Source organism: Protopterus annectens, chromosome 4.part1 (genome assembly GCF_019279795.1).
Source record: "Protopterus annectens isolate FY-2018-M chromosome 4.part1, PAN1.0, whole genome shotgun sequence".
Taxonomy (NCBI): domain Eukaryota; kingdom Metazoa; phylum Chordata; order Ceratodontiformes; family Protopteridae; genus Protopterus; species Protopterus annectens.
The window spans coordinates 970397778-970418866 of NC_056734.1; the positions used below are offsets into that span (position 1 = coordinate 970397778).

Here is a 21089-nt window from a genome sequence, read left to right on the forward strand (position 1 = left end):
CCCCATTTGTAGTATTCCCTTGACAATCTTATTCATGCATATCCATAAAATATGACAAATTTATATCCAAATACCTAAAAACAATCCTTCACATAGCATCTCAATTTATTCTTAGTGGGAACTCTAGTTGCAGGCAAGGAATGATAGGAATCATTGTTTCCAGGCTGTGACAATGTTGACACCATAAGCTTTTTATGTACCATTTAAGTTTCCTCATATGCAGTCTTGCATATGGAATTAGAAGAATGCAGGAGGCCATGAACCCCAAAGGCCTGCAGAATTTGTCTTGCAGATAGCTAGGTTTTTGTGGCCACCTGTTTGAAGTAAGTCATCAATTGAATTTGTTTTTCTGGCGTAAGGTAAGTCATCTGGGCAGTTGAATTCAAGCTTGCACCCAGGAATGTAATTATTTGAGAGGGTACCAGTTGTGATTTCTTTTCATTTATGGTGTACCCTAGACAAGTTAGAAGCCTTTTTACAAACGTCAGATGTTTTAGAAGAATGTTCTTGTTTTCTGCCTGAATTAGACAATCGTCAGGTATGGATAAATTTGAATATTTCTTTGCCTGCAAAAAAGCAATTACTGGTGCCAGGCACTTTGTGAGGACCCTGGGCACAGTAGATAAGCCAAAGGGCAGTGCAGAGAACTGGTAATGCAAATAGCCTACTTTGAAGCAGCGGTATCTTCTGCAAGATTCCCTGACTGGGATAAGCAGGTAAACCTCTTTTAATTCTAGCGTTACCAACCAGGCATCCTTGTCTTGCATAGGTAGTAACTGTTGAAGAGTCAGCATCTTGAATTTTGGAATGTCCCGAAATGTATTTAGAATGGACAAGTCCAGAACTGGACGCCATGATTTGTCTTTTCTGGGTACCAAGAAAAGTCTTGAATAAAAACCGTGTCCCTTTTCCTTTTCTGGTACTGGTTGAAAAGCCCCCATATTCATGAGGGACATAACTTGTTTCTGGGCCTCTGCCCACTGATTTGGAGGCAGATCTGGCCATCCGTTTGGGATTGGCAATGTGTGGAAATTAAATCTGTATCCCTGGGATACTATATTTAAAACCCATTTGTCCTGGGTAATCAGTTGCCAGTTTCGTGCATGAAGTTCCAGTTTTCCCCCCAAAGGGGCGGCCAAAAGATAAGTGCTTGGTGATTGCAGTGGAAAGTCATTGAGACTGTTTACCATAGGAAGGTGCCTTGTTGCTTCCAGATTTAGTGGTGGAGGCACCCCATTTCTTTGTTCTAAAAGTCCCTTGCGACTGAAACCTGGAGCCTTTGGAATGTTTGGGTTTGACCTGAGCGGCTCTAGTGGGTACTGGAAAGGACCAGTTCTTAGTAGGCCAGTGCCTGCTAAACCTGGGTGGCTGCACTTGTAGGAAATCTTTCACAGTTTGCATAGATTTAGCTTTATCTTCCATCTTTTTCAAAGCATATTCAGCCTTATTACCAAATAGTCTGTCCTGTTGTAAAGGAGCATCCAACAATTTTGCTTTAACATGGTCAGGCAGACTTTGGTCCTTGAGCCAAGAATGCCTTCTTATCACAGATCCAGTTACAGCAGCCCTGGAAGAGGCCTCCAAGGAATCAAAACCACATTGCAAAGTATGTTTTCCAACTTGTTCAGCTGAATGTAATAAATCCTGCAACTCTTTATTTTCCACACAGTCAGAAATCAACATAATTTTCTGTTTAAGTAAACCCATGACATGCCCTGTTTGCCAAAATTGCAGACCAGTAAACCTTCTAACCCCATCTATCCAGCGCCCTAGAATCTCTATCATTAGGGGTAGGATTTTTAGGAGTAGAGGCCTTAAAGCCCTTGGGACCTTGAGAAATGGTGTCAGGGTCAGCAGTAGGGTTTTCAAAAAGGAATTTGTGGGATTCAGGAACCCTGTAGTATCTGTCTGGCTTACTAGTAGCTGGAGGAAGGGAATCAGGAGTCATACTGGATTCAGAGAAAGCATCATCAACAATGTCCAGAACAGGAGGTATAACCAAAGGCCTATGCTGAGGAAGAAGAAGAAAATCCCTAAGTCTCTTTTTAGATTCTGAGAAATCCTGATTCTCCCAGTGAAAGTGTTCCCTTAAGGTATGTAAAGTTTCTCCAAAAGAAAAATCCTCAGGAGGAGAAGCAGAAGGGATGGAGTCTTCTGCATCAGAGTCCTCATAAGTGGGCATAGATAATTCCTGATCAGAAGAGGAATCAGAAGAAATAGAAACCTGAAGATTCATAGTCAGTGCCTTGCCTAGGCCTCTTAGCAGGAGGGGGATGGGTACCCCTGATGAAGGTAATTAAATCCTCAGCCATTTTGATCATTTGTTTTTTAGGCATTGGGGCCTGTGCACGTGGTCCAAGCATCGTTTTTTCAGACATATAAGTAGTTTTGAAGATGGTGTTGGTTTAATATACAAATCTTTAGGCCTGAAAACACCCTCAGAAGCCGGTGCCTGCTCAGTGGCTCTGGGCCCATCTAAGGTAGAGACATCCGCGGGTTCAGTACTTAAAGTATCTTGCGGCATACCGGACTCCGAATCGGTCTCAGTAGAGGCCTGCGAATCAAAAGTAGCAGGTATCAGGGGCTGCGAAAGCGCCTCACTGAGTACCGGCGACTGGCTTAGGAGAAGCTTCGTTATCGGTTTTGGACTTCGACAGTCTGTCTCTGTCTTTTTCTTTGCGTTTTTTAGGTATTCCAGTAGTTGGATTGCTAACCGACGACATTTCTGGATAGTTAAATCTTGAGCCAAAATATTTAGAAGCAAAAATATACCGACGTTTAATAGTGCGTTGATTAAATTTAGAATAAAACCGACAGCAAGGCACGTTGTGGTCAGGGCCTAGGCAAGGAATACAGTACAAATGAAAATCCTTATGAGGTATTCGCTTCCCACGAGTAATACAATTATTAACTTTTACTGGCATCGGTAAGGAGCAAGAAAAAGTTTCCTCAACGGGGTGCTTAGCTTTTAGTTGAAGACTTCGGTTCTGAAACTTGAAAACGAAAATTTCAGGAGTCGGCCAACCGGCACTTGCGAACTGCTTCTGCTTCGGGCACCGTGCAGCAAGAAAGACTGATGTGATGGCATCGGCTGCATGTTTTATACCCCTGATGACCTGACGTCATGGAAGAAGGGACAGCAACCGACGCAGGACCCAAGACTTTGTTAATCAGGCCAACTGAGGGCAACCTGCCAGCAGATTACCCAAATGTAATGACTGCAACAGTGAAACACGAAGAATCTAAATATAATTGGAGCCTATATTCCCCCCGGCAATAATATTAATATATTAGAATCTATCCTACACTGGACAGAAAGTACCCTCCCTAGGAGACTATCATAATGGGTGATTTTAATATCAATTGGTCATCCTGTAACTCCTCTCACTTTACTGATCATATCAACCTCCATGGCTTCACTCAAGTAATTCAAACTACAACTAGAACAGATAAACCATCAAAAAAGGAGTCCATCCTTGACTGGATCTTTACCAACCGACCTACATTATCACACCACTATGGCTGCCTCCCAGACACTCTCAGTGACACCTCCCCATGTTCGTTTTCTGACACCAAATAAATCCAATAAAAGTCACCTCTTTCTGACAAATCCGGCACCCACAAAACTTCAACTCTCAGGGCTTTATATCCATACTTAAACTTTGTGATTGCAAACCACTTAAAACCCTCCCCTAGATGATACTGCAGTAGAATACTTCAACACTACCTCCCTAAACATTCTAAATAAATCAGCCCTCACTAGAACGATTAGAATAAAGTATAACCATGTCCCTTGACTTACCAAAGAGACAAGATCACTTCTAAAAGAAAGAGATAAAGCCTGGGAAATATGGTTCCACAATAAAACAGCAGCAAATCGACCAAACTACCTTGAACTAAGAAATGAATCCAAAAAGCAAATCAGACTTGACAAAAAACACACTATACTGGCATTCAATCACGGCACAAAAATAACCCACAAAAGTTCTGGTCTGCCATTAATAAAATACTACAACCAGGCAAAATTGGCACCACCCCCCTCACATCAAACAGTAACTCTTCCAGTAATATCACCACTCAGTTTAACAAATGAGACAATTCAAGCCCTAGCTAGCCAACTACCTCCTAGCTCCCCTGGTCCTGAAAGTAGCACCCTTAGAAACCTACTCGCATTCAGCTTCCAACCAGTCACCACTTCACTTATCCGTACCTTGATCAAAAAATTAAAACCCACTACACTTTCTGCTGATCAACTCCCTGCCGAGTACCTACAAAAATCAGCTGATGCTATTGCTTACCCCGTCTCAATACTAATCAATCAAACCATAGCAGAAGCTAAACTTCCCACCATCTGGAAAATATCCTATGTAATCCCACTTCACAAAGGAGGCAGCTCTACTGAATTCTCCAATTATAGTCCAATAGCTATACTCTCTCCACTTGCAAAGATTATGGAAAAATGTATTCATAGACAACTCATGCACCACCTAATCCAGAATCACCTTATGGCAGACACTCAGCATAGCTTCCATCCTCATCACAGCACTACTTCAGCCCTTCTAGCCTTTACCAACACCATAAACCATAATCGCAACAATAATTATATATCCTCAGCCCTCTTCTTGGATCTTTCCAAGGCATTCGATATGGTTGATCACCAACTTTTAATCCACAACCTGCAAACATTCTGTCTAGATACTAGAGCCCTTCAATGGTTTCAATCCTACCTGAATGGTCGACAGCAGGCTGTCCGCTAGCATAACCTTCTACCTAACACCCATGGAGTACCACAAGGCTCTATACTAGGGCCTGTGCTGTTCTCCATCTTCATTAACGACCTTTATATTGTCATCCCAAAAGTCAGCTGTATCCAATATGCTTATGACTCTACTCTGATTTGCTCGGCCACATCTCCAATAGAGTTATGGTCAGCTACCCAGACCAACTTTAATACAATAGAAAACTGGCTTTCTGAACATCGTCTGATCCTAAATCCCAAAAAAACTAAAATGCTTATTATTTTCACCAACACGTAGGTCTACCGCTTTCACTTTTACCATAAATTCAAATGATGGCACAATAATCTCCTCTGACCCCTCTACAAAACTATTACGTGTCATCATAGATAATAATCTAAAATTCAATCTACATGTTAACCAAACTATCAAAACCATCAATAAAAGCTAGGGTCACTTTACAGAATAAAAGCCTTCCTAACCCCTCCAGCTACAATTGCCATAGCTCACTCTCACCTTCTTTCAACCCTTCTGTATGCATCCCCTCTACTCTCGAATTTAAACAAGACTGTCCTTAACAAACTCTCAATTTGCTACAACCACATTGCCAGGTTTGCCACTGGGCTGACATTTAGGACACATCATTGCAACAATCTAAACCAGCTTGGGTGGCTTGAACTACCCAGCCTAATCCAGTATAACCAACTGATTATGGCCTATAAAATCCTTTATAATCCAGACAATACTCCTGCACTTAAAAATATTATCACCCCCTATAACAATCCTAGACCGCTTCGATCCTCTAACAAACTACTAATTCAGACTAGCAAAATTATTAACACAACCGGTGACTCTCTTTGCAAACTCTGTAAGTAGATCCTGGAACGTTCTTCCAGCTGATATTACCTTACTTTCCACCTTAGGTCAATTTAAAACTAGACTCAAACAACATTTGTCACTTAACTGGCTATGTCACTGTTTCAAGCCTGGCTAACACTCTCTAGAATGTGTAAAAATCTGTTAACCATCTTACTGTGTAATTTAATTTCATCCTGACTTACACTCAGGATTAACTCTAACCTGTGGAACTTGTTTAACTTGCTTACTTATGTAATCTCTGTAAACAGTCTGTTTGTAATATCTAATGCTGGTGGTATGTAATGCTGCATCTGCTTACCCTTGGAGCTTTTCTCCCTGGGGCTCCGCTGAAAATGGACATGCATCCAGTCGGACTATCCCGGGCAACAAATGTAAAATAAAATAAAAATAAATAAAAATACTTCACTGAATCTGTTCTAGCCTTCACAAATAACAACTGCCCCTCACCTCCTCCCAAACTCTCATCCACAGCTCAGAACAACATATACTTTTCCCCTACAATCAATCCCAACAAAAACTACAAAAAATACCATAACAAACTCAAACCCACAACCCTTGCAGCAAATAAACTACCTGCTGAATTCCTCAGAATTGCAGCCAAAGCTATTGCATATCCCATCTCTATACTAATCAACCAGTCCATTTCTGATCATCATATCCGTGTCTTCTGGAAAATATCTCATATAACACCATTACTCAAAGGAAGGAATGCCACAGAACTATCAAACTATTGCCATATTGCCATTTTATCACCCTTATCAAAAATCCTTGAAAGATGCATACATTCACAAATTCTAAACTACCTCTTAGATAATAAGCTTCTGGCTAATACTCAGCATGGTTTCCACCCTAATCACAGCACTACCACAGTCCTTATCAGTTTTACTAATACCGTTAATCAGCATGGAAATGAAGGCAACCTTGCTTCTTCTATCTTTCTGGATCTCTCTAAGCCTTTTAATACTGTTTCACATAAACTCTTAACTACACTTTCAGAACTTAAAATAAGCTACTCCACACTTGCATGGTTCTAGGACTATTTATCAGATTGCAGTCAGGCAGTAAAATGGAAAAACGCCCTAGCTCCCCTTCTGCCTATTACTTTACATGTTCCACAACGGTCTATACTTACCATATTTACCAACAACCTTCATACTGCCACCTGACATGCCAACTTAGTTCAATACACGGAAGAGTCAACTCTACTCTCTTCTGCCTCAACACACCAGAAGCTTAAAAAAAAATAGCACAAGAATCCTTTACTGCAGTGGAACAGTGGCTATCTAATACACAGCTCATACTTAACCCAAACAAAACTAAACTGATGTTGTTTGATCCTACAAAAGCTATAGCATCCCACCCATCCCATTCATAATTACTTCAAGTAACAATATTAACATTACACCAGTCACCAAAACCAAACTTCTACGTGTTATCATAGATCAAAACATGAAGTTCAACTTACATATTGCCCAAACAATAAATTGTAAAAAAAACCTTCCATTAATACTAAGACCACTATTGCAAGAACCCACCTTGTCTCCACCCTTCTCTATGCATCCCCCATTTTTCACTAACCTTAACAATTCAGACTTAACCAAACTAAATACTTGTTATAACAAAACAGCAAAATTCCCAACTGATTCAGCTTATTGAATTCATCACTGTCAATCCCGTAAACAATTATCTTGGTTAGAACTTCCTAATCTACTTTCCCTAAACCAACATACAATGGGCCATCAGATACTTTACCAGCCTGAAAAAACACCAGCTTTACAAAACCTACCAAACCACTACTCAAACTAATGATTACTACGATCCAGTAGCAAATCACTAATTAACATTACCAAAAGTAAGAACAACACTGGTGATTGCAAAAACCTGGGAACACTATGCCTCTGTCTCTTAACATAAGGTCCACAGCCGACAAAATTACCTTTAAAAACCTTCTTGTATCCCATTTAGGTAGTTCATGGATTTGTTTGTGTTCTGACCCATGTTACCACTGTTACTCTTGTGTCACAGTGTCACTGCAACTGTTTAAGTTTTTCATGTAAAAGCCTAGCCTAGTCTAGTTTTATCAACATCTAAATGTATTCCAACCTGGAACACTATGCCTCTGCCTCTTAACATAAGGTCCACAGCCGACAAAATTACCTTTAAAAACCTTCTTGTATCCCATTTAGGTAGTTCATGGATTTGTGTGTGTTCTGACCCATGTTACCACTGTTACTCTTGTGTCACAGTGTCACTGCAACTGTTTATGTTTTTCATGTAAAAGCCTAGCCTAGTCTAGTTTTATCAACATCTAAATGTATTCCTACTGTACTTGTGCCAACAATGTTTTTACTGTATTAAGCACACTGCCCTGTCTGCTTTTTTTCCATTCATGAAATGGTATTCCTGTTATGTGCTTATGACAATTTATTTTGTATTATATCAAGTTGAGATGTTATGTGCATACGGCAATTTTCTTTTGAATTATATTAAGTTGAGCTCCTACCCTGAGCTGCTACGACATGCATATCAATGTTTTTTGTACTGTTATAAACTGCATCTCAGTGGTTGTGCACTGCTTTAAGTTGAGCCTCTTTTTCCAGAACGTTGTTATGTACATCTTGCTTTTATATACTATTATTAGTCATACTACAGCTTTTCTCCCCAGGCCTTCTCTGCTCAGATAGACTATCTTAGTAAACAAATGTAAAATAAAATAAATAAAATTATTTGTAGAACTGACTATATATGCTAGTTCCATTTGATATAATAAATTGCAACATGTATGAAGCTAAATGAAACTAAGCATTCATTAGCCTTTTTTTAATATTTGCAGATGAGGTTTAGTTAAGTGCAGTTGCTGCTGCCACTTAACTAAATAGTCATCATCTCTACTCAAAACATGTGAATGTCCCCAATTTCCAACTCAAAAATGCACACTGGTACCTGGACAACTTCACTTTTTGCAATACAATATGTTATGAAAACAGCACTCCTCCAAGTTCAGTCTTACTTTTACAGCAATCTCCCATCCCATCAGCTGTATGTCTGCTTCTGAGTCTTGCATTCAGCAGCAAAAGGAAAAACATGAAAGTCCTCTGGAAATGGGAATTAACATAAGCAGAGAAACAGAAATGAGAATGTTCTGTATTTTTGCTCTTCTGGACTGTATGTAACTTCTGCACTTCATCTGCTTTTAACTGCTAGACTGAGCTTCTCGGCTGGCCACTGAGAGAAAAACCCTCTTCTTTCCACTAAGTCCTCAGTATTAGGAACAGCTTACTACACTACTGTAAAATCTGATGAAAGAAGGATCAGTCTATAGCAGCCTGCTGCTTCTACCAGATCACAGTAGGAACACCAAAAAGCCAGTTACATCCACTCATGTCAGGAAGGCATGAGCACCTCATGTATCTCAGTCACCAAAAGGCACAGTATCTGAGTAAATGGTCAATGAATAGCAACTCAATTAATGTGTTTTGTCAGAGGGACATGGTGAGGAAAACCTCAAATATGTATTACCTGAAGTACTGCCTTTGGAGAAAAAAATTCACCCAATACTTTAATGAAATGTGCTGTATGATATGTTGCATGCATTGTACAACATTTAGGAGACCCAACTTATGTGCATAATAAGCAAGTACATTTTTTATAAGACTGCAAGTTAACTTGCTATGTCAGAATGCCTATCCACTCATGGAAATAGAATAGCCACATTTTGCATATAAGCATATCATCATTTTTTTAAGAGAGGTAAATGATATGGCAGAGGAATGGCTGTTTAAACAAGGAACCATATTCTGAGATCCAGCTTTGCAATTAATTATGCAGACTACAATAACACACCTTTGTTAGATAGGTACCTATATAATTCTAGAACAATCATAGTACAAATGAACGGTAGTGGTGATTATTTTAGTCTGTGTGTTTTTTTGGCATTCAGTGGTACTGCATGAAAATTATAAAAAGAACAAGAAACATGCCTGTTGACAGCACAAAGTTAATATATGTCGGCTGAGGGGGAAAGAAAGAGAAACTTATGGTGATCTAAAAAAATAATAAAATGCTTCCACTAACATTCAGCACCAGTAGTCTGTAGAAATTAGTGTTTGCTGTAGTCCTTAAATGAAGGATGCAGATCTCATGGACAACTTAAACAACAATGCTTTCGGTGACTGAAAATACTACTGATGGCTTATTAAAGAGGAACATTTTCAATGAACAAAGATGCACAGCTTAAAAAGGAGCATTTTTTTGGTTGTGGGGAATATAAATGCCAAAAAACAAGTTGATATACAGTAACACTGAAGGGACTGACTACAGTATAAAACTCTAAAATTAATCAAATTATTTCTGACTGCTCAATAATGCTTGCAAATAAGCACAAGTTTTATTTCATACTGAGTTTGGTATACCTGGAATGTGCATCATCCAGGTTCATATACCTGTGTCTACTCTGTAGTCAGCCTAATAGTATCCTGTCAACTCCTTGCAGCATCTACTGTACTTGTATACTACTTAGTTTGGTGCTCATTGTTGAATACTGCTGCTTATCACCTCCAAATTCCAGTCCTATTCTCCAGCTACTCACTTACTGAATACTGTGGTTTGTCCGAGTTGTTTTTCTCCAGGTACTAACGTTTCCTCCACAACATCTGATACTTGATGTGACGGTCTACTGTCAAGAAACAATGCATCACAGACTCAGTGGTATAGGTGCTACTACAGCTTTGTGAAATGGAATATAGGCATGAGTTTCATGAAGGAAGTATTTCTGATAACCACTCCAGAGTACCAAAACTCTTACTAGAATGACTTAGGCAACAGAACTAGAAGAGATCATTGCCAGACTTAGGGATCCTTTGACAAGAAAAATAAAAAAGATACTTATAGAGGTATTAGAAGTATTTTGGAAATTCTATGAAAACTGAATAATGCAGAAGACTAGAGAGAACAAGAAAATGTACAACTGTAAATATGTAAGAAGACTTAATTATGTCAAAGTTAGAGAAAGAGGAGGATAAAAAATTAATAAAGGCAGGAAGATCAGAGATAAAATTGTGATGTATAATCAACATGGAAGTATCTAGGAACAGATGGTAATCCTGTGGAAATTTTGAAGTTAGCAGGAAGGAAAGTGATAAAGATCTGGAAGGGTTTGTTTAACAATATTTTAAAAGGGGGGGCAGTACCAGAAGTGTGGAAGAAAGTTGTGGTGCCTGCATTACCCAGAGTGTAAAGACCCTATAGACCCAATTTCTTACAGACCCACTTCAACTGTAAACCACGACTACAAAGTGCTTACATGCAAACTAGCTAAGAGAATGTCAAAGGTGTTGCCAATATTGATAAGACAGGGATCACCATGGTTTTGTGGAAGGGTGACAATTACTTGACAACAGAACAATGATTATCCAGAATGAAGCATACTGTACAGAAACACCACTACTGCTGGTGGGTCCTGATGCAGAGAAAGCATTCAATAGAGTCAGCTGGGATTTTATGACTAGGGCAATGGCAGCAACTGAGTTCCATGATAGTAAAATAGGAACTGTAATATGGATTCTCTGATACAATAATACGAAGGGTCATAGGCAAGAGTTATGGTGGGAGGGTTTCTCTCCAACAAGCTGTGTTTGAAAAGAGGCAGCAGGCAGGGTGTCTTATATTTAATGTGACTGTTTACTGCCAAGAAACAATGCATCAAAGACTCAGTGATACAGGTGCTACTAGAGCTTTGTGAAATGGAACAGGGTAAGCATGAGGATGGAGCAGATCTTTCTGGCTGGCTTCAACCTTATCAGTGGGTTAAAGCTTTCAAATGTTCACCTGGAACCAGTAAGTTCTGAATTTAGCAGCCATGCAGGACAAATCTGTAGCAGCCATACTGATGCAAGCTATATACAAACTTAAGAAATGTTTGCAAATCCACTTAGTGTTTTAGATGGAGCAAAATGTTTAATACTTACATTACAGTAGATCCGTTTCTGAACTCCATATTTTAGCACTAGAACATCAAAAGACTGGTCCAGAATTCTCATCACCATTGCTTCAGATTCTAGGGGGCCACATTCCTGAAAAAGCAAAAATAAGAAACTTAAGATTAAACATATTTTCTTTGAGACATTGAAACATATTGCAAACTGTTCCCCTCACATATATATGCATGCCATCTTGAGTAAAGTAAAATGTGATTATATTTTATAGTTTCTCAGGAAGAACATTGTAAGAGAATTACTCATTAAAGTCAGCAATGTAACTGCCAAGCATACAGGGGATGCAGAGCCGGGCAGTGTGTGGAGGTTAACAGTGGAATCACAGATTGCTTCATTAGTAATGCAACCAATGAAGGTCTGGAAACAGACATTAATTAGCAAAGGCTGACCAAGGTAAAGAAGGATCATATTTCCATGGGAAGGCGAATGTCACCCACTGGTGCAGAATACCCCTGCAAAGCAGAGGCTGGCTGGAAGCATCTACTTGCACTCCAGGAAGCAAACCATTACAAAATAAAATATCTCAACATCCCTAAAATGTCCAACTGTACTTCTCTTTCATTAAGCCATACAAATGCTACTGTCTTCAAATATGAAGGTATTCCCTTATTCCTGTTTCATGAAACCACACAAAAGCACTTGGTTTAAAATACGAAGCTATCTCCTGTTTCTGCTTTATAATGTCACACAGATGTACTTGGTTTCAAGTATGCTCTTGCAAAGCCTTTAATGTCCACTGCTAGACAGGTTAGGCACAGTGTGGTCAATAGGCCCTACTGGAACAGATGTCTTACACAGACAAGGGTGGCAGGTGGTAACGTAACTGAAGCTCACATGTGGAATAGACCCACCAGTAGAAAAAAGAAGTTATGTACTTACCATAACGTTCCATGTTTGTAGTCCACCTCGCATATATTCTTGCTGGATGGGTTCGGAGCCAATATTCTGCTCCGACTCAGCCTATACTAAAACTCAAGAGCTTTTTACTGGCTCGATGCTAGCCCCTATCAAATGGTGCTTCACGGCAATTCCCCAGATCTAGTTTGCAAGAAAGTAATAAATACCTATCAGGTAATAATAATAAGAAAAAAGTTGTAAAATACAGGAAAGAATTAGAAACATAATCCATTCCAGGTGGACAATAAAGAGCAAAGTCAGGCAGCCCCCAAAAAGGTCCACTAGATCCCCCAGAAACAGGAAGGGGGTTGGAGGGAAGGACGCAAGAATATAGGCGAGATGGACTACAAACATGGAACGTTATGGTAAGTACATAACTTCTTTATGTTATGTAGTCCTATCTTACCGTAATTCTTGCTGGATGGGACAGCATCCCAAGCACCTTTATCCCGGGTGGCACAAGCAAAGAGACTCTTCAGCACAGTGGACCCAAAGGATGACCTGTCCTGGGAGGCTAAATCCGATTTGTAATGAGTGACAAACATATGTGGTCTTGCCCAAGTAGCTGCTGCACAAACAGTATCAATTGGGAGCATAGATCTAAAGGCGCATGAAGTAGCTACAGCCCTAGTAGAGTGACCTTTAGCTTTTAATGGTAATTGTCTACCAGCTTGTTGATAAGCAAAGGATATGCAATCCAAAAGCCATTTTGAAAGAGGCATTTTTGAAATAGGTAAGCCTTTTCTTTTGTCAGAAAAGGAAACAAAAAGTTGATCAGACTTCCTGAATTCTTTGGTCCTGTGTATATAGACTCTGAGTATCCTGTGGACATGTAGCTGGTGAAGTCTATACTCTGATTTATTAGAGTCGTTTGGAAAAGTCAAAGGTAGCTCAATGGTAGTATTCAGGTTGTGTTCTGAGCATACCTTAGGAAGAAAGGAAGAGTTTGTCCTAAGAGAGACTCTATACTTGTGAAAGATAATGTAAGGAGATCGAATAGTTAAGGCTTGAAGTTCCGAGACTCTCCTAGCCGATGTTATAGCTACCAAGAACAGGGTTTTCCATGATAATTTTAAGTCTGATGACGAGGATGGCTCAAAGGGTGCAGACATCAAAGATGAGAGGACTAAATTTAAGTCCAAGGGTTCTAAAGGTTGCTTTATTGGGGGCCTAAGAAGGAGGACTCCTTTTAAGAAGGTTTTACAGAGGGAGTGTTGCATGATTGGATTTCCCATGAAACCAAAATGGAAACTGAAAATGGCAGCTAAATGAACTCTAACTGTAGCGGCTGCTGCTCCTTCATGAAAAATTGTTGTTAGGAAGGATAAAATGGATTCTAAAGGAGCTGTATATGGATCTAAGCCCCAGTTTGTAGCCCAAAGGGAAAACCTTTTCCATTTGCTAGAATATAGTTTCTGAGTGGAAGGTTTATGGGATGAAATTAGGATGTGTTTGACTGTTGGAGATAAGGGAATGCACCTGGCTATACGTGGAATTGGAGCAGCCATGCTGTCAATTTGAGGTTGTGGATGGAGGGGTGGAACTGTCCCGACTGATGAATCAGGAGATCTGGAGATGGATCCAGAATCCATGGTTCCTCCAAAAGGTAGGGCCACAGGAAAGGAAACCAAACTTGTCGAGGCCAGTAAGGAGCAATGAGGATCAAGGAACTCCTCAACTGTCTTGCTTTCTGTATTACTTTGGGTATGAGTGGAAAGGGAGGAAAGGCATAGAGAAGTCCCGGGGGCCAATCATGAACTACAGCATCCCTGGGTGACATCCCCAGATGGGGAATGAGGGCAAAGTAGCTGCTGCATTTGGTGTTCAGGTGAGTGGCAAATATATCGCAACAAGGCTGGCCCCATTTGTGCAAGATCTCTTTCGCAACCATTGGATTCAGGGACCACTCGTGAGGCATCAGAATTGCTCGGCTGAGTTTGTCTGCTATTACGATGTATTTCCCCGGGATATGCATTGCTATCAGGAAGTATTGAGTATCCATCGCCCATTTCCAAACTCTTAAGGCCTCTCTGCAAAGCAGGTAAGACTTGGTTCCCCCTTGTTTGTGTATGTACCACACAACAGACATGTTGTCTGACTGAATTGCAATCGTTCCAGTGGGAAGGGAGCTGTGAAGTGCTTGCAACGCATATAGCACTGCTCTCATCTCCAGAACATTGATGTGTAAGTGGTTCTCGTGGTTTTCCAAGTACTTTGGACTGTCTTTCCCAGATAATGCACCCCCCCCACTCTATCTGGGAAGCGTCCGTGGTCAAAACTGCTTTCCCTTGGGGAGGAACAAGTGGATGACCTATGACAAGTTGTTTTGTGTGTAACCACCATGTCAGATCCCTTTTGCATACGTTTGTTATTAACATCTGGTGAGATAATGGAAGGTCTTGCATCGACCATTGTGCAAACAGCATTCATTGGAGAATCCTCATATGTAGACGAGCAAGAGGAACTAATAAGATGGTGGAAAGCCATAGTCCCTAGGACTTGATGTACTACTCTGGCCTGGACTCTTTGTTTGTTTAATAAGGATCTTATCTGACTGCATAGAGATTCCACTCTTTCCTGTGTTAGCTTTACTGACATGGTGGTTGTGTCTATTTCTGAGCCTAGATATACAATATGCTGCGAGGGAGATAAGACTGACTTTTGCAAGTTGACAGTGATGCCTAAGCTGGCGCATAAGGATAGAGTCTCGTCCCTGGTCCTTATGAGTTGATGCTTGATGGTAGCAGTAAGGAGCCAGTCGTCTAGGTATGGAAACACCTGGAATCCTTGATGTCTCAGGTGAGCAGTTACCACTGCCATGCATTTGGTAAACACTCTGGGGGCTGTATTGAGGCCAAAGGGCAGTGTTCTGAACTGAAAATGGCTGGCTCCCAGCCGGAAGCGTAAGTGTCTCCTGCAGCGCCTGTCCATTTTGATGTGGTAGTACGCATCCTGGAGATCAATTGAGCACATCCAGTTGTCTTTCCCGATAAAGGGAAGTATCAACTACAGAGTGACCATTCGCAACTTTGATATTCTTACATGCTTGTTGAGCCTTCTGAGATCTAGAATTGATCTCCAGTCCTCTGTCTTATTTGGAACTAAAAGAATCGAGAGTAAGTTCTGGATCCTACTTGCTCTGCAGGGACTTCTTGGATGATTCTTTTCTGTAGCAACGAGATGACCTCTGATGTTGCACGGTCTAGTTGGATGGGTGGTACATCTGGAAGAGACCATTTTTTTGGAGGTTCGGCAATAAAGGAATCAGGTAACCTCTGGATATTACTGTATGTACCCAACGATCTTGAGTGATAGTTAGCCAGGCACTTGGGTACAGCGATATACGACCCCCAACTGCCTCCAGAGATGGACAGTTGGGCAACCCCTCAGGGTCAATGGAAGGGACGATCAGAGAAAACTTCTCTGCCTCCCTGATGTTGCGAACCTCCTCTGCCACAAGGGCGGCGCCTTCCATTATATCCTCCCCCTCTGCCCCATGGGGGAGGGTTGACCTTGTGCCTGAGGAAAACCTTTTTGGGATTTGCGGAAACACATTTTCCCTCATGTATTACCCTTGGGATAAGGTCTGGACAGAGAAAGAAATGGACTCCAATGGCAGATAAGGTTTTTCCTTCCTGCTCGCACCTAGTCAAAGTCTCTCTCACTTGGGGTCCAAAAAGAGATGAACCATCAAAGGGAACGTTAGTGAAGGAAGACTTGAAGGATTCCGTAAAAGTACAAAGCCGCATCCATGAATGTCTCCTGAGGGCTATTCCTGCTGCGGCTGCCCTGCTTACTCCACCTGCCGCGTATGAGATCAGCCTCATGGAGGAGTTAGCTATGGAAGTAAGGGTGGAGAGCTGCGTGGAAACCTTGTCCATGGAACCTGGAGCTACTGAACCCTGGAGGGTATCTCCTAACTCTTTCAGGAGATCCCTCTGCAGACGAGTGAAGTGAGTCAGGTAATTCAGCAATCTTAGTGTAAATGCCGCTGAAGAAAAAGTACACTTCCCATACCTATCCATTGTCTTGGACTCCTTGTTAGGAGGATGGATATTAGAAGATGTCTCAGATAATTCCTTCTTGGTGGCCGCTGCTACCACCATACCATCAACTGGAACTCCCTTGCTAAGGAAAGACTTGCCCTCAGGTGCTGTCCTAAATTTGTTTGGCCTCCTCAGGACGGCTTCCACTGAATCTAGAGAGGTCCATGCTTTCCGCGAAATGACCCCCAAAAGTTGGTTATAAGGTGGTGTCACCCAAGAGGTGGAAGGTCGAGAGCCAAAGGCCTCAAGATACACTGATTCATCCTCAGTAGGGTTAGAGGTCTTCCAATCACCCCTCTGTCTAAGGATTTCTAGGATATCAGAGAAGGAGACATCCTCAGAGGGAGATCTAGGGGACCCTTCTGATTCCTCTAAATCAGTGTCTGATGTGACAGACTCAGGGAAGTCAACATGTTTCCTCTTATATAACCTCTTTCGAGCGAGCTCTCCAGCGGGATAATCTGGGGGGGGGCGCCTCCAATGCTGGCTACTTGGGCCTCTGGTTCCCTATGCTGTGGGGGTGGCAGGGGGAAGAGGCTGCTGCCTGCTGCTGGTGGGACACAGGTTCCAAATGAATGGCTTTGGCAGAGGATAAAGCCTTCTCTATAGCTTCGAAAGCCTTCTCCCCCCCGCTCAGAAGACCTCCGCTCTGAGGGGGAGGATGGTCGACTCCTAGCAAGAGAGAATGGCTCCGAAGCAGAAGTGGGAGCCGAGCTGAGTTGAGCTGAGGCTCCGAGAGGGAGGGTCAGTTCTGAAGAGAACCCAGGATGACTGTCCCCCTCAGAGTTGACACGAGAGCGTCTGCACCCAGAACCCTCAGCTCCAGACTGGAGCCATCGAGGACAGAGTAATTGGCTCTGAGGAAACAGGCTGAATCCCTGAAGCTGAAGGGTCAAGACAGAGGAACCTGATGTAATAGGCTCCGAGAGCGAAGCAGTCAGAGGAGGAACAGTGATCAGTATGGGGGACGGCTCCAAGACCTATGGGTCTGGAAGGGTCAATTTTCTAGCCAGAGCTGGATCCGAAAGCAACCTCTTCACCACCCTCTCAATGTCCTCATCTGATAGGGTCCTGGAGGATCTGGTGGAGACTGAATGAGACGTCCTTCTCTCCAAAATAGGCGATCTCAAAATAGGAGATACAGTCTTGATGTCAGGCAAAACCTTTGGTACCGAAGACTGTCTCAGAACCGATGGAATAGACTGCACTGAAGATGAAACAGAGTCGTAACCGGAACTCCTTGGTTCCGACGCTTTAGACTTTTTGGTTGGCTCTGAAGCCAGGGACGATGATTTTCTCTTGAAGATTTTGGAGCTGCCTGACCAAGTTCCAGCTGTTCCTGGAAGGAACTGGTCATGAGACCCCTGTCAATAAGCTTTCTCTTCCTTTCGTTTAACACTTGTACTAAAAGTGTGACAGAAGGTGAAAGGTTCCTGTAAATGGGATTTGCCCAGACAATATACGCAACTGGTGTGGCTGTCTGTAAGAGACATTTTTTGCCCACACCTGTCACATTTTTTGAAGCCTGAAGGGCGATGATCCTTATGATCCTTATCTTTAGACATAGTTAAAGACTAAAAAATAAAAGTGTAAGGAAGAAGAAAAGTTTTTTTTTTTTTTTATAACATTCACACACACACAGGGAGGAAAAGAACTCTAACTTAAATGGGCACTACGGCACTCTAATTTAAACGGGCCATACAGTCCTAAGGGGGGAATAGGGGTTGAAAACTTTCAAAAAACAGAAGCATAATACAGAAGAAACTATTAATATACATATATATGACAGAAAAAGGTGGTAGAAAAGGACTAAATAAGTAAAAAATCATTCTACTTAGTCAACGAGTCAGTAAGACACAACCTCGAAGCTTTCGTGGCAAACAAGATCTGAGGAATTGCCGTGAGACACCATGGGATAGGAGCTAGCCTCGAGCCAGTAAAAAGCTCTCGAGCTTTAGTATAGGCAGAGTCAGAACCAAATATTGGCTCCGAACCCATCCAGCAAGAATTACAGTGAGATAGGACTACATAACATCATAAAATTACAAAGGAAGGTCTCTCCAAGAATATAAAGACTGATAATTTGGCTTGAAGCTGAGATATCTGACAGCTTGTTACAGAAAGCAGACTTACTGTTGTAATCTCAACAGCACTACACAGCTATGAATCTCAGCAGTAGGTAAGAGAGATTGCTGCTCCACTCACAACACTTCTGAACATCTGGAAGAAACACATAATTTTCTTTAAAGTAGTGCAATGAAAGGAAAACCAAAACAAGATGGACACATCACAATGATAGTACAGCTGAATGAACAGACTGGTAGATGAACATTCTAGTGGCCAAAATTCCAAGTTGTCGGCACTCTGAAAAGTAGGTTGATTAAGAGCTCTCCCATTAGGAAAAATGAAAGTGGTATATACAAAAAGAGTAAAAGTTAATTTGGGAAAATGCAATTACTGGTTAGTTACTACACCGTCTTCTGTTAACAAAGCAGAAATATGGAGAAGTGAGAGAAAAACAAATAGAAAACGAGAAGAAAAAAATACTGAAATGGGAAAGAACCTTGCAGCTGTTCAGTAAAAAGCAATTCAAGTTTCAGTTTTGGTGCAGTGAATGGCTTCTAATAATTAACAGGAAAAAATAAATCAAATGTATTCAAAAGTATTTAAAAATAATAAATCAAATGCATTCAGAAGTATTTAAAAATAAGTGAGGCAATGGATGAATATATACAGTTAGTCAAATAAAAGGTTAGAAAGAGTAGAACAAACTTTAAGAAGCTATTTTGATAAGCAGATCAAATGGCTGAACTCAAAGGTCAGAATAAAGGAAGCATTTTCTGAAAATGGAGCTTCTCAAGTAGAAATAGTAGAGCTAAAGACAGAGCCTGAGGTTTTTCTACCATACCAGAGAAACTGGAAGAAACAGACTGCATCATATAAACAAATGGCTTTGTATTTCAGAGCAGACCTTGTAATTGAAAGGGCAAATTGTGTGTATGAGCCAAACCTGGTCATGGGAAAGCAGCCAAGATCAATATTTGTAAAGAACTGCTAATGGCAAAATTGTGGCAGAACAGTAAATTATTAAAAACAAGGGGCACTAGAGTTTTTGTGGAAAATAATTATTTACGGTATACCAGACAGAAAATTGGTGAGTTTATCTCTGCAATCAGAGGATGTTGAGAGGCAGGTTGAGATACAAGTTGCTATATCCAGCTGTCTTTAAAAATTTCTTTTTCAAGGAGGATAAAATACATTTTTGGATCCAGAACAGGCTAAGCAAGAAATACACAAAAGTTTACCCAACAAAGAGTGAGTTAGCACTATGAAGGAAATTCTGGTTAGCATTCTTGTGACAATAACAAAGCACATGGAAAGAATATGCCAGTGAAACCTTTTCCATTGCTCTGAAGGAAAATTATCGAGGGACAGAAAAACAAAGTCCAGTAGCTAACTAGAAAACACAGAAGTGCCTGGACTTTAACCTGAACCTGGTGTTGAGAGGTCACAATGATGAGAAAGACCACCAATAACATGACATCAGGAAATAAATGGCATAACTGTAAAGTGTAATTTCCATTAGATGCAGTTTAAACAGGAAAACCATGCTCTGGCAGGAAGTGGATAAAAAAGGCAAGAAGTTTGTTGACTGAGATAAACTGCTGGGAAGACTCTACTGCATAATTACAACTTTAGCATTAGTTTAAAAAAAACACTGATGAGACTGAAAATATAATTAAGTAAAAAATGAATCTTAGCAATATGTGAACAATACATTTCTTAAAGTAAACAACATATTACATTGTAAAGTGTATAGTATGCAACGGTTATTTTAAATAATAGGTGGGGGACAGTCTTATCAATGACTACTTTTTATGCTAGTGATATTAAAGTGAGAAAGTACTTTTTCATTGTAATGTACCTGCAGTTTATAGCATAACATGCTAAAAGCTGGATAGAACCAATATAATGTTATGATCTTGGGCTGATTATATTTATATTACAGAATGGGCGACCTGTAGATTGCACCCTGACTGGAGAAAGTACAGTTTTGTAGCTACCATAAATGTAGATGCTCGAGTGCTCATACAGCTGCAGTCATAACAGATGGGTTATCCTGCCGTCAGGCGGGTCCTCAGTCGGCTGAATTCCAAAGTCTAGGTCCGGCGTCGGTTGTCGTCACTTCTTCCCTGACGTCAGTGCGGCAGGGGTACAAAAGAGGCAGCCGACACCATTTTCTTCAGTTTTTCTTGCCCCAGATGTCAGGTGCCCCCAGAAGGAAGGCACACATAATGTTATGCAAAGATGCAATGTTGAAAAATCAAAAACAGTAGTTGCAAGCAAATACACCATAAAAGAATACCCCAAAAAGGTTGTATGAAAAGTGTTTGTCATAAGGCCTGTCCTAAGAGGGGATGGAGGGAGGGCAACCTGGACTGCAGCTGTATGAGCACTCGAACATCTACATTTATGGTAGGTACAAAACTGTACTATGTTCATCGTGCATACAGCTGCAGTCATAACAGATGGGTAGA

At 41.0% G+C, this 21089-nt stretch overlaps 1 protein-coding gene across 2 annotated transcripts in view; it reads right to left on the reverse strand.

Moving 5' to 3' along the window:
- The window catches only part of DIS3L2 (DIS3 like 3'-5' exoribonuclease 2), a 4570298-nt gene that overhangs the window by 105185 nt on the left and 4444024 nt on the right, over window positions 1–21089 (reverse strand). For both annotated transcript variants that reach the window (XM_044070680.1, XM_044070679.1), the window contains one exon: window positions 11582–11686. In XM_044070680.1, coding sequence (XP_043926615.1) covers window positions 11582–11686 — 105 coding nt within the window. The remainder of the gene's footprint in view (window positions 1–11581; window positions 11687–21089) is intronic.